The 15,005-nt window shown below is 39.2% G+C and overlaps 1 protein-coding gene across 13 annotated transcripts in view; it reads left to right on the top strand.

Moving 5' to 3' along the window:
- Positions 1-15,005, top strand: part of AKAP7 (A-kinase anchoring protein 7) — a 148,682-nt gene that overhangs the window by 104,195 nt on the left and 29,482 nt on the right. For 6 of the 13 annotated variants that reach the window (XR_011074925.1, XR_011074919.1, XR_011074924.1 and 3 more), the window contains exons 8-9: positions 2,246-2,699; positions 5,077-5,145. The exons of 2 other annotated variants lie outside the window; for them this stretch is intronic. Coding sequence is in view for 4 of the 11 variants with exons in the window: in XM_068550920.1 (XP_068407021.1) it covers positions 2,246-2,688 (443 nt within the window). In the remaining 7 variants the exon portion in view is untranslated. Of the gene's footprint in view, positions 1-2,245; positions 2,700-5,076; positions 5,146-15,005 lie in introns of those variants that run through there. 5 more of the 13 variants (XR_011074922.1, XM_068550920.1, XM_068550919.1 and 2 more) reach the window with 3 other exon arrangements.

Below are 15,005 nucleotides of genomic sequence, written 5' to 3'. Positions count from 1 at the left end.
GCAAGTGCCTGGTATATAGTAGGTGTCCAGGAAATGTTAGCGATTATTTTTAATTTTAACTTACTACTTGATTGTTTTGTGAGATAGGGATGGGTGAGGAGGGGCTTACATCTTAAACTATTCAAGTTAGTTACATACTGACATACTGTTGTATTTCCAAATAATTGGGTAAAAGATGGCTACTTTCTAGGTCCTTCTGAATGATAGCTACTCAGATTTGCAGGGGGAGGGGGCATGGAATGGCAGGGAAAAAGATCTATTTTTTTCACCAGAATTCCATATATATAGCTTGTTTCCTAAATGAAAACATACAGACACATGAATTTCTTAGTTATTTTTGAGTTGAAAATTTGTGTATATGAAAACTTATGATATCTATAGAAGGAAAATCACATTTAATTGTATGTTGAAGGAATCATCTTTATTGAAAAAATCCAAAACTATGCAGTGTGAAAACCGTTCTTGGAAATCCTGAGCTAGGAGTAGTCATAAACCTACAGGGTGAAATTACAGCCTTTCAGAACTGAGAAAAACCTTAGTGACCTTGAACTCAGACTCCACCCCCTCTTTGAGGTTAAACGATCTGCTAATTATTTGCACAATTAAAAGCCAGTTTTAAAACTTCTGTCTTGAATTTCTCGGTTGTTTTCTAATATTTTATTATGGTTAATTCACTTTTAATGCTTATGAAAAAAAAAAAAGCCTCTAACATAGCCACCCCACCTGCCCACCCTGCCTTGGATTGCAGGATATCCTGAGATACACACTGTTGCTTAGCTAATGATACAATTTATATCTTTCGTTCTTAATTGTATGTTTTCAGTAGTAGTGCCATCTTTCGTTCTTAATTGTATGTTTTCAGTAGTAGTGCCAACAGGGACTAATTAATAAAGTGAAGTTGGTAGGGTTCATCACAGAATGTTATCCCCTGGATGCTGCATTGGAGTGAGGGGTCTTTTTGTTTGGAGGTTCCATGGATAAGCAGTAACTCAAGACGGCGGCTAGGGGGGCCAGAAGTTTGTAGAGGAGGAGGTGAGATTGCTAGCTGGTGCTGGAAAGACTGAGGTGCATATAGATACACTGCTCCCACAGTCTGTTCTCTTCTCCTTTCCCTCCTCCCAAACACTACCTGCTTTGCAACAACAAATTAAAACTTTATAATGAATTTACCAGACTTACAGATGAAGAAATCAAAACTCAGACAAAGAGGTCAATGTTTCAGAACTGTTAATACCTGACAGATCTGAGACTCAAACCTCTGGCTTTTTATTTCTAACGGTTCTATCACTACACCAATGCCGGGATTGGGGGATGCCAGGAGTTGCTCATTTTCCTCAATGAAGAGTGTTCACTGCAAGTATTTCTTTCTTTAACACAAAAAGTAATGCTTAGGATTTTAAAAATTGACAGGTTTTATTCTTCCAGACTGCACACTCTTTTTGTTCAGATGAATAGGAAAGTAGACACACTGCCTCCAGAACTGTGGGCAGTTTTCACCATCATCCACTGCCCTCTCCTCCTTTCAGCGCCTGGTGAATGGGTGTGAGTGCCTAGCTGGGAAGTCGAGGAGTAAAGTTAAGAATTTGGGTGGTATTCCTGGCACTATGAGCAGTCTTCTCACGGTGTCATAAAATAAGGCTCTTCCCTAGATAAGATAACAGATTTGGAACGATTACATGAAATCTTACGTCATGAAGTTCAAAATATATCGTCGTGTCTGGAAATCAGTTGCTTTGCTGTCCCTGAATTTGCCTAACCACCTTGTGTTTTCATTAAGAAAGATGCTATTATCGCTGATCTTTTTCTCAGCGATGCTTTTAGATTTGGGGCATTTTCTGGGCTACTGACATACTTGATGCTCTAATTTTAAAATTCATAGTATTGGTCTAATGTTTTAATAGAGGAAGAAAGCAGTGTTTCAGAAAGCAGGTATTTAACTTTAAAAGATAAGATGTGAAGTGCAGACGACAATTGATGCCCTTTTACCCCCCCGCCCCCCCCTCCACCCCCCCCCCCCCCCCCCCCCCCGCATTTCCACCCTTCTTGCAGCGTGAAGTTCGTGGTACTTCATTCAAGTTGTGTTTTCTGTGTTCTGCAAAGTCAGGTTCCCTATTCCTAAAACAAAGAAAGAAAAATCTCCTGGGGATGAAAGAAAGCTCTTCCTCTTTAAATGCAGACAGAAAATCTGGGTTTTTTTTTTTCCCCCCTTTGAATTTCCCTGTGTAATTACCGAATTTGTCTGCAGGAGAAAGGACCGGTTGTGGTTTGTTCTCGATTACCTTTCTTAAAGACACATCCGCAGAGCCACGCAGCGCACGTGGCACTCACCTCAGGGCGACAGCTCCCAGTTTTGCGAGAATTAGGCGAGTGGAGGGCCACTTCTTTTCCCCGAGAGCCAGCCCCAGAGCAGTTGCGTGGGGCTGGAGCCCGGGGAGGCGGAGCCTTTTTGCTCCCGGCGGCGAGTGCCCCCTCCTCTGCCTGCCTGCCTCCCTGTCTGCCTGCCTGCCTGCCTGCCTGCCTGCCGGCCGGGCATCCTGTGCAGCCGCTCGTCGTGCTCTTGTGCTGCTCCGCGGACCGTGGGATAAACCGCAGTCGCTCTTTGGGAAGCCTGGGGAGAAGAACACCAGGAAGGAGAGAGAGCACCAGTGCCATGGGCCAGCTCTGCTGCTTTCCTTTCTCAAGAGATGAGGAAAAAATCAGTAAGTGTGATTTGTTCTGTGCCAAATCCTAAGTGCCTGGCTATTTTATGTGGCTGTCTTCTAGGGAGAGTTTTGTTTTTTTCTTATGGGAAACATAGCAGACTAATGAGCTGTGATTTTTCTTGTGCATTTACTGAAAGGATTGGTAGATGTGTAGTTAATAATTAACTGTCGAAGTACAGCAATTCAATGAATAGAGCTATGTTAAAGATACAGAATACCGAAGTCATTTTTCATTTTCTTCTGTTGGTATTTTACAGCTCGTTTTTATCACACTATCTAGAGTCAGAATTTAGTTTTGAGTTTCTTTATATCACTGCATACAATTTGATAAATTATACAAGCCAGACTTCATTTCTCTTATCTGAAATTGGGATGTTTTCAGAGCAGTGCTCAATAATAACATGTAGAGAAGTAAAGCTGGCTCGAAAATGACATATATTATACGTTTGCAGATATTTTCATGTGTCCTCTGCTTTGTTCTCCATGGAGGGAATTCGGGTGTAACTGTAAGATCCCTCCAAACAAGTGATGCCACTTTAATTTCTGCAAAAACTTCATTGAATATTTTTAAACTAATGTCAGGCAGGTTCCACATCTGCTTATGGCCGAAAACAGAACTTAAATTGATGACACTGCACTGAAATTTCTTACTCACTGGCTTATGTGTGTGCACTTACATTTCAACTTTGTTAAAAACAGTACTGGCATTGTAGTTAGTTTGCTGAATAGAATTTGCCTTAATGGCAGTTGCCCCCAAATATTGAATTTTTACTTCTTTTTCAATAAAATGTTTACAGACATACTAATGAAAATTTGCAGCCACATTTATGTCACATCAGTGCTTTATTTAAATAAATTTAAATAGGTCAACAGAATCTCTTGATATCTGATTCAGATACTCAAAGATACACATCTGGCTTGGATTTCCTGCTGCTCATTCCTCAGGAAACTAGCCAGGGACAGGTTTAAAAATAATACATATCTTATACATATTCACTTGGGAAAATAAGCCAGGTTTTTTTTACAAGAAATCTTCTGAGAATGCTGTGGAATAAATGTTGGGAGGCTTTGGAGCGTTTGCTTATTAACAAGAGCCCATAGCTGTGCTCTAAATTTTACTTGTGAAAATGATACTGTACAGTAGGCGATGGTCCTGAGCTTAAAACCTGAGGTGACTTCACAACAGAATTGTTCATTTTCTAACAATGAGCATTGGTATTCATTTGGCAGCGTGAAACTTTTCAGATATTTGTCAGAATGATCCATTTGTAGTTCCTGAGGGTTTTGGTTGATTGATTGATTCCTTGAGGAAGATCTCGACCTGAAAAACCTTGGTCTGGACAGATGTAGGGAGAGTGAATTCTTTCCTTACCTTTTTCCACTTCCCATTCCACTGCTCCAGGTTTTCTTGGAGTTCCTGCTTTCCTTGTGTTCTCTTTCTCTTCGTCCCCTGTCTGTAACTGAAGAAATCAAGTTTCACCTCAATGAGGAATTTGCTCTTTTCTGTCTTTCTCACCTGGGATCCTTGGAGTGCAAAGTCTTCTGTTTTACATACACCGCTTCTCAGTATTGATCGACAGGAAGTGCTTTTGGGGGTTTACTTTCTCAAGTTACAAAATTTTAAAAAGAAAATGAAGATAAGACACTGTGTCTGAAGCGAAGTTCAAATCTGAAAGTGCAAATTATGGTTAGAATCAATGCATCTGTGCCCCCTTTCCTCTCCTTCACCCCTACTGGCCCCAGATCTTCCCCGTTCTCTCCTCATGATTCTTTCATCTGTCTTTGATTTTGTCGTTGCTTCACTGTTTTTCTCCTCCTAATCTGCTCCACGCTCTGTTCACATAACCACATCAGCTGTTTTCTGGTGCTGTGTTTAATTTCTCTGCTACAGGATGGTCTAAAGAGAATGTTCTCTGCCAGGCACTGCTATGCTGCTGGTAATACACGTCTACCAGTACTTACAAAGGGGACTTGAAAAAAAAAGGCAGAGAATTCCTTAGCCAGCATGCGTCAAGAAACATGTAAATTAGCACTAACTGTAAATATCCAGTTCATAAGCTGTGTTGATTGCATGTAAAAGAACCCATAGTAGACATCTGGGAGGGCCCGATCTTGCTAGTGGATGGTACAGTAACCTTCTGGGTCTTATGCATCTTCGTGACCCCACCTAGTAGCCTTGTTAGCCTGCTCTGGGCCACAGGCTCAGTGAGGACCTCCTAGCCACAGAGCACAAAAGTGCTTATGCCCACACCCTTCTAATTCTGCTGTAAAGGGTGATGGCCATAGAATGTATCTTCTGAGAGCAGCTCAAATGGAGAATTAAACAAGTTTTTGGTGAAAGTTGAAATTTATGGTTGTCATTCTCAAAACACAGGTGAGTTGGGAAGCCCATCCTCTATAGCCCTGCAGAGATACAGAAAGGAGGTACCCAGCTGGCCAAGTGGTAAGAGTCAAGTGGTCCCTCTCCCCTCCTGCTGCTGTTTTATCCCGCTTTTGTCCTTGGTGGTGGTGGTAGATAGAAAGTATTCTCATTTCATTGATTTATTAGTGCTACCATTTTAGTCTATTAAGAGCAAACAAAATGATTTTTAAAAAATCAACTAGTTGTGTAAGGGCTATGTTTGTGTGGGAAGTTAACTGTATGCACAGCCAGAAATCTTGGTAATGGGATGAATAGTCAAAAACAGTAGAACTCGTCATGGTTTATTTTTCAGTTAATGCAGCACAAAGCAGCTAGACCCTTTTTGTTTAAATCCCAGCAGCTGAACATTTTCTCAAACTGTATACTTTTTGGCCACAAAAGGTAGAATAGACTGACAATAAATGCATATTTCTTGGTAGATTAAGTACTTTCTATTGCTACACAGGACCATATTTAACCTGAAACATTCCCGTAGATATTGTAGGATTAACAAATGTTGTAGATAGTTTCCAATATAGTTTTTGCTGAATTTCTCTATAGCACTCATGTCCTTTGAATTACCGCATGTCTCCTGAGCTTCCTGAAGGGAATGTTCATGAATAAGAATGTTGTTTGCACAGGCTTACTGGCCCCTGCAGTTTATCAGACTCACTAAATAAACCTGAAAAGGAAGCTTAATCACTAAAGAGATATCCCTGTAACTAATTTAGAAGACACTTTACTTGCTCCTTTCCTAGTGCAAATTTTCCCATTTTGAAGTACATTTGTTTTATATAGAATGAAACAGGTGAATGTCCAGAGATGAACCAAGCCTCCTCCCACGGTAGTTTGTCATAGGGATGTGTCATAGGGGAGAATGAGACAGCTAATGAATGGATGCACTGACAGCTCAGTTACTTTCTAGCCCTGATCTTCTGTGACGCTGAGAATGAAAGAGTATTAGTATGTATTTTAACAAGACACGTATCTTAATTTTATAAGTATGTGTTTAAACAATACACAGGCATTTTACTTTTATATATGAAATATGTTCAATATAGTCTTTTTTTTATTTAAAAAAATTTTTATTGGAGTATAGTTGATTTACAATGTTGTGTTAGTTTCAGGTGTACAGCAAAGTGCATCAGTTATGCATATACATATACCCACTCTTTTTTCTTTTTTTTAGACTTTTTTCCATATAAACCATTACAGAATATTGAGTAGAGTTCCCTGTGCTATTCAGCAGATTCTTATTCGTTATCTATTTTATATATAGTGGTGCGTATATGACAATCCCAATCTCCCGATTTATCCCCCCCACCCCTCCCGTAACCATAGGTTTGTTTTCTACATCCGTGACTCTACTTCTGTTTTGTAAATAAGTTCAGTTGTATCCTTTTTTTTAAAGATTCCACATAGAAGTGATATCATATGATATTTGTCAGTCTGACTTACTTCACTCAGTATGACAATCTCTAGGTCCATCTATGTAGCTGCAAATGGCATTATTTCGTTCTTTTTTATGGCTGAGTAATATTCCATTGTATATATGTGCCACATCTTCTTTATCCATTCCTCTGTTGATGGACATTTAGGTTGCTTCCATGTCTTAGCTATTGTAAGTAGTGCTGCAGTGAACATTGGGGTGCATGTATCTTTTTGAATTATGGTTTTCTCTGGGTATATGCCCAGTAGTGGGATTGCTGGGTCATATGGTAGTTCTATTTTTAGTTTTTTAAGGAACCTCCATACGGTTCTCCATAGTAGCTGTACCAATTTACTTTCCCACCAACAGTGCAAGAGCGTTCCCTTTTCTCCACACCCTCTCCAGCATTTATTGTTTGTAGATTTTTTGATGATGGCCATTCTGATCGGTGTGAGGTGATACCTCATTGTGGTTTTGATTTGCATTTCTCTAATAATTAGTGATGTTGAGCATCTTTTCATGTGCTTTTTGGCCATCTGTATGTCTTCTTTGAAGAAATGTCTGTTTAGATCTTCCACCCATTTTTGATTGGGTTATTTGTATTTTTGATTGGGTTATTTGTATTTTTGATACTGAGCTGCATGAGCTCTTTGTATATTTTGGAGATTAATCCCTTATCGGTTGCTTCATTCGCAAACATTTTCTCCCATTCTGAGGGTTGTCTTTTCGTTTTATTTATGGTTTCCTTTGCTGCGCAAAAGCTTTTAAGTTTATTTAGATCCCATTTGTTTATTTTTGTTTTTATTTTCATTACTCTAGGAGGTTCAGTATAGTTTTTTTGTGGGGGATGAGTTAAATGGACCATTTGTAGTATTTTATAAATATGAGTCAAATCTCAAGGTGGTTTGTTTCTGATGATTTGGAATTTGATGATATAACATTAATATATAAATTGAGGTAAGCAGTTTGTTAATTTCATGCCTGGTGAATGCTTTCATTTTTGAACATTAATTACCATGGTGGTTATTGTTCAGTTATACTCAGAGAAGCATTTAGATTTTCCAGTTTTCCAGAAGGCTTCCTATAAATCCTACAGCCATATACTGTGCTCTTCTCACTTGCACTTAGATACACTGACTTTACGGTTGTCTTTCATACATGTGCTCTGTTTCATCTCATAGATTTCAAGCAGGACCCAGGTCGTATACCTCTCTTCATAGCATCAGATCCCAGCAGGTTCTCACTTAGACACTGCAGCATGGGCCCCAGGAAATGTGTGATAGGGAACCCCACATCAGTGGACAACAACATTCATTTTCCTTCCTTAGAAATGTGTTTCTGCAGGCGATACAGCATGACTCCAGTCTCTTGCTGCCTATTGAATACACATGGCCCACCCCTTGGCACGCAGCTTTTACCATAGAAAGAGTACAGGACTAGGAGAAAGGAGACTTGGGTGATAAACCCGGCTCTGCTCCTAACATCCAGTCTGACACTGGGCAAGTTGCTAATATCTCTGGGCCTCAATTCCTCATATTTAAGAAGTGGGGGGTTGAACTACCATGATCTTGAAAGTTTCTTCATTGTCCCTTAGAGCTAAGAGTCTAGGAAATAAATATTATAGATATGATGCCGTTCTTTCTTCTTCCTGGTCTTTCTCCCCACCTCGTCCTCATTCTCTTCTTTTTAATTTATTGAATGCTTACTGTGCGCTAGGTACTCTGCCAGGGCCATTTGGAAAACTGCTTATGAAATGAAACTATTAGAAGAAAATGCTTCCCATCTGTCCCATTTAAGAGGGGAAGTGGCTGAAAGCTAGTACTTTGAGGGACTTCTCAGTTATGGTCCTCCAGGGGTGCTATGGGGCCAAGAGCTGGTAGGAAGCTGGGACGCCAGGCAGCCCATTATCTGCTACTTCCTTTCTGAAGCGGTGAAGCACAGCAAAGCCAGTGGTGCTCCGTGTAACCTGAGACTACATTGTGCCTAAGGTTTCTGTGGGTAACATTGTGGTAGCAACAGTAATGTGCAGTATCAAACATTTAACCCTAGTCACTAAAAATTAGATTTTTCCTTTATTAAATAATGTATACCCAAGAGGTTTATGTTTCAAAAATTAAGTATTGGAACGTTAGAGCAAATGCTAATAGTTACTATGCCTATATTACCTCCCTGGTTCCCTTTGTTAATTCATAGGCTATATGGTAACTGAATTTTTTGTTGCTGATTCTATGATCAAATGCTGAGTAATTTTCACTGGGAGTACAAAGGTTGTAGGATTCTTCCCAGCCCCCAGTGCAGTCCTTGGCTGTTGTGAGCTCTGCCTAGACGCCCTGTCAAACAATGTGATGCTACCTGTCCCTGTATCTTCTTGCTTGGGGGCCATGAGAAAAAAGGAGTGGGGAATCTGATGTACATAAAGGTTTCGGTAAATAGAAGAAAGCCTTGAATGTTACCCCTTTCTGGGACATTTGCATTTAACAAGACTGAATTATTCCAAGTGATCTTGGGAAGTGACCTTACTACTTCTTGGGAAGTAGTAAAATAATAAATTAAGCTTCCATATTGACTTAGCCCAAAATAATCTCTAATGAAGGAATTTCAGGCAACTAGTAAACTCTTTCAGGGCATCTGATAAGTCACTTCCTATAGATAGTTGCCTTCTGTTTAACTAAGTTGACCCTGCCTAATATGTAGATCTTTGAGCTTTCATCCACCAACTTCTGATGCCCACAGTAAAGAAACTCAAAAGAGCCCCTAAACTCTCAGTGCTGAAAGCAGAGGATTTCGGAGGCAAATGGACTCGGCTTGCATCCTTGGCTCTAGTATTTATTATTCTAAGTAACTTCTCTAAGCCTCTGTACCCTCATTTTAAATGTCTACTTATCATGAGAATTAAATAAGCAAATGTCTATAAAATGCCTGACACAGTGAATGGCTAATAATAGACCCAGTAAATATAATTTCTCTGTAATGAATGAGAATGTACTGTACAACCATAGTCACCTTAGAAGTCAACCTGGCAGACTATGGTTTTATTTCCATCATGCCCAGGAGGGGAAAAGGGGGACTTAGAATTTCAGACCTTGAATTGTTTAGCAGCCTTACAACATTTATCTTTGTAGCTTCCCTCCTCTTCTCCTTGGGGTTCTGTCCATCATGATGCCATGCTTCCCTGCCCTGGGAGAGACATGTGGTCCATATGGAGTTAACCATAGGCTTCCCTAAGATTTGATGGAGGATTTGTCTTCCTTTCGGGTTGTGAGTGGAAAGGATGTAAGCATAAGATTGCTAGCTGGTAGGGAGTGAGGGGGAGTCTTCCTGAGATTGAAGCACAGAAGGAGGCCAGAGAAGGAGAGAGAAAGAGACAGTCCTGATGATATTGTTTGAGCCTCTGAGTTCAGCTCTGACTGAGACCTTATCTTATGAAGCAGTAAATCCTCCTCCTTTTCTTTGTTTAACTTGCTTGGGTTAAATTTTTGTCACCTGCAACCAAAAGGCTTCGGATGTATTCTAGAAGACACTCAGTGTGTCTAAGGGTACATCCATTCTGGAGCAAATATTTCTAAACCTAGTGAAGAGGTAAGAAGTCTTTGATTTCTTCTCAACTTTCATGTTCCATTTTAGTGGCAATGAAATTTAGCCTTAAGGGAGAGATGTTATGAAGAGTAATTCGCTTCACTTCAACTAATAAATATTGTTGAGCATGTCACATTTGGAAAGCCCTGAGCCAAGTGTTAGAAAGATACAGTGATGATACGTAGTCCCTATTCTTGGAGGATTTCTTTTTAATTTACATGACTTTTTAAAAAGAGATGTTTTGGGTCCCAGTATTTATCATGCTCTGAAGGGAGAAAGCCGGGATGAAAAATCTTGATGCTCTCAGTCTAACAAGCAGAGCCACACCCCTTCATTCCAGGAAAGTTAACAGAGCTAAGTCAGCCAAGTCCAGTGAAAGTGAGTTAATTACCACTCAGAGTGGAAGTTACCTCAAGCTCTCATCACAGGAAGCGGTTACAGCTTGACGCAGGCAAACAGTTTCTGCAACAAACATTTTAGCAAATAAAGTTTCCCTTAACACACATTTATAATGTCAAAGGTACAAGTTAACAGAACTTGGAACTATTAACACCAGCCTTTCCGTTGTATAGTAACGTTCTTTGCCCTTAACAAATAGTCGTAGGCAAAAACTGAACTATATGATGAAAATATAAAGAATGAGTATAGTTTTAACTATATAATGAAAATATAAAGAGTAAGTATAGTCTATGCTAACTAGGATATAAGTGATGTTAATTTTACTAAAGGCTGAGTCAAAGATATTTGAGGCTTATAATTTTCTGTTTCTACGCACTGCCCCCCAAAACTTAGGTCTTTAGTCAAGGTCATTTGTAAACCTCAGATATATATACAGAAAAATTATAGTGCCGGGAGAAAGTGATGTAAAAACAGGGTGCTTGGAGTACATGGAGAGAACTCACCCAGTTGGTAAGAATCTGATGGAAAAGGGTGATTCACTTTTTTTTTTTTAATGTGTCTCAGCAGTCTCTGCTCCCCCATCCCCCCAACTTTGTGGTTAGATAGTTGGTGTTGGCATTTGCCATGAGAATTACACCAAGTTTCAGTTTGATACCTCACATCTGACTGTTAGAGCAAAAATAAAATTCACACTTTCTAAGCATTTAAAATATCCAGCTAAAGTTAGCTGTGAAGCTCAGCTTTTTGAGTTTTGATTGATGTTTATGATAACTAATAAACTGGCAAGCAGTTGATCTGTTAATCTAAAACTTTCTATCTCGATCTATAGCAGTCAGACCTTATTTAGAATTCTGACAATCAGGAATGTGCCCTGAGGAGGGAGGCCAGGATGGTGAGGAGGCTGGAAACCACATGGTAAGAAGAAGGCTGAAGGACTGCAGCTGCTTAGCTAGGATGATAAATTAATTGTCTTAAAATATTTGGAGGATTCTTTAATGTGGAAGGGAAAGAAATTATTCTCTATGGCTCCAGGGTGGTAGAATTAGGACAGTGGGTGTTCATTTTAACACATTTTCTTTTGGTGATTTTAGGAGCCAAATGGTAAAGATATATTTACCCAGTAGTATTCTAATTATGTTTGCATAACTCCCGTTTTAAATAACGAAAATACTGAAATGGAGCCCTAAAAGAGAAAGAAGTTATCACAGTCAGATTTTACCTTAATACTTCTTAATAGATTGCCTGAAAGAAGATATTTTAAGGTAGCGTTTTCAACTGTTGTAAGCCATCAAACTCTTTCTTTAAGTGGAAGACCAAAATTTTTATGAAAAAAGTGTATGCCTCATTATTATTTCATATTTTATAATGACTGTTAATGCCTATTTTAAATTAGTACCTTTAGGATCAACAAACTTTGCTTAAAATAGAAATGTAACATACCATTTTGGGTTCGGGTCTAGGTACACTGTTGTATCACCTAAGCAGCACATAGAATGTTGATTACTGAACTCTGTAGTAACAGCAGGCAGTTGGTATCAATAAGTCCTAGAGATAACAAGCTAAGGTATATTGCCTGTTGTATGATTGTCTTTGTGAATGAAGTATTTATGAAAACATTTTGTCCAAATTTACATCTATTTTAATTTCCATAATATGGGTATAGTAAATTTAAGATAAAAATTCATTGTGATGCTATTGTATACCCACTACTGTATAATATACACTATCCTTTACTTAATCTTCAAGGTAAAATTAGATACACAGATTTTTAGATTTTATAAAACCTAAAAAGTATATGTAAAACTATATGAAATTTGAATATTAAATTAAAAGATAGTAAACAAATTGTTTTGTAGGGAAGCAAGTTCACGAAATATGCAGGTTTTAGCAATATTTTTAAAAAAATTAGCGTCATAGCTGCTCTTAACTTTGTACCCTTTGCCTCTGTCATTTATATCTTAGTCCTCTGTAAATGCAGCATTGTGAGGGGAAAAATACAGAAATAGTTTGTGTCAGTTAGGATCCAGTCAAGAAAGTCGGAGTTACACCAGTTATTTTAACAGAGAGAATTTAACACAGGGAATTAATTAAGTTTTGGAGGAACTTTTTTTTTAAAATTACATATGCTACAGTAATTCAAATTAATTGTTAATAAGATGTTTCTAGGGAAACCCTTCACCCGGATCAATTTAACACACTTCAGGCTTTGCTTGCTGGTGGTGGCTGTGGCTTCCGGCATCCTCTGTGTCCTCACCTTCTCAGGTTTTACTCACTGGTGGGGATATGACTTCCAGCAGCTCTGGGGAGTATTTTTACTGTTCAGCATTCAAGTAGAATGAGTCCTTCTCTTCTAATTCCCACATGTAAAATCTGAGAGGGCTTCCCTCGTGGCGCAGTGGTTGAGAATCTGCCTGCCAATGCAGGGGACACGGGTTCGAGCCCTGGTCTGGGAAGATCCCACAGGCCGCGGAGCAACGAGGCCCGTGAGCCACAACTACTGAGCCTGCGCGTCTGGAGCCTGTGCTCCGCAACAAGAGAGGCCGCGATAGTGAGAGGCCCGCGCACCGCGATGAAGAGCGGCCCCCACTTGCCGCAACTGGAGGAAGCCCTCGCACAGAAACGAAGACCCAACACAGCCATAAATAAATAAATTAATTAATTAAAAAAAAATTTTTTTAAAAATCTGAGGGAAGGTACAGGTTGTAAACTACACAACCCTGGAGGGCACCATACATATCAGAGACGTTGTAATTTATATATTATGGCATAAAGTACTCTTGTATACTAACAAAAGTATATTATGAAAAATTTCCAAGAGATAGAAATGAAGTATCTTGAGGAAGAGGCACTTTAAAAAAATTTATACATGTATCATGTGAACCAGTATAACTCTGGCAGATCAGCAGCCCCACTGGAGCCATATGGAATATGAGATGGGCAGTTACCTGAAGGGGAGAAGTGAAGTGGTTGCTTTTACCAGAAAGGCTGGAGGGTACGTGAGGAAGGGGTTTGGGGAAGTGGATGTGGCCTGGAGCCCTGTGGGAGTGTCAGCAATGGAGCAGTCACTCTGATCCTAAAGGAACCATGATTTGCTCTTCCTACTTTTTTTTTTTTAAATTTAATTATTTATTTATTTAGGCTGCACCGGGTCTTAGTTGCGGCATGTGGGATCTAGTTCCCGAGCAGGGAATGAACCCAGGCCCCCTGCATTGGGAGCGTGGAGTCTTACCCACTGGACCACCAGGGAAGTCCCTGCTCTTTCTACTCTTGACTAGAGGAACCACCATGTTTCCCTTTTCACTCCGAATATCAGGAAGCTCAACTCCATTTCATGGCTCTCATGACCTGCACTTCTGTGATCTATATTTCCCTCTGTTCTTTACTTGCTACTGTAATTTATGTTTTTTCTTCATCCTGATTTTTACTTTTTACTTGTAGTGTACCTTTTACTGTATTTTTTTTCCTTGCCATTAATTATCTCAAGTCTTTTGCGTATTTGACAACGAATGGATGAATGGATGGAAAGAAGCACTGTGACTGAAAGTATGTAATGGCTCTACTAGGAAGACAAGAGCAAACCTGAGGCTACGAAGGATTGTGACATTTACCACATGTGCGTAACGCACGTTCTAAAGTTGATATGTTCCTGGGAAGTTGCGTATATACTAAACTTGATATGATTGTTTTTATCTATTGTGATTTTCAAGTACAGAAAAATCACTATTTTCAATGCTTCACCTTTCAGTTTGGTGCATCTAGAAACCGAAAACCATCTGTATCTCACTGTTTTGAGTACTGTCTGTTCATATGTCTGCTTGGAGGCCTTTTACAAGATTAATTAGCAGTAGCTCTTCTCTTTACCTAAGAAGGAACATCATTTAGTTGCAAAAGAATGTAAATGTAAACTGTATAGAACAATGCATACATTTCTTGTTTGCAGTTATTCCAATTGTATAAAGTGAATAGGTTGCCCATATCATGTTTGCTTACAGAGCCCTATAGCAGGGAGCTCATAAACAAATAGCCTTGTAGCCTTATAAATTAAAAGAGGGTCATAGTATCCCTTTCATTTAAATCAAAACAGTAATAATAGTAGTAATTTTGTTGAATATTTACTGTAAGGGAAGCACTGTGCTAAGTGCTTTGTGTTATTATCTTACTTAATTTTCACAACAGCCCTTTAGTATAGCACTACTGTTATCCCTGGTTTACAAATAAAGAAAGTGACCCTTAGAGGCGGTTAAGCAAATTTCACAGAGATACAGAGCTAGTGAATGGGGGAGCTAGGATTCTAGTCCAGATATTCTGACTCTTTAACTAAACAGGAAGCATTATAAATATTTTCTGGTTGGAAGTCTCATTTTAGAGCTAAGAATATCATAGAACATAAGAATAATTTCCAGTTGCTAGATATAAAGAAGCATGGTGGTATAATGGCAGAAGTGTGGTTTGAGTCTCAACTTGGCCATTTTTTAGTTGTGTAGACGCGGGCAAGTCT

Source organism: Eschrichtius robustus, chromosome 9 (assembly GCF_028021215.1).
Source record: "Eschrichtius robustus isolate mEscRob2 chromosome 9, mEscRob2.pri, whole genome shotgun sequence".
In the NCBI taxonomy this organism is placed as follows: domain Eukaryota; kingdom Metazoa; phylum Chordata; class Mammalia; order Artiodactyla; family Eschrichtiidae; genus Eschrichtius; species Eschrichtius robustus.
This window is presented reverse-complemented; position numbering and strand designations above follow the sequence as displayed.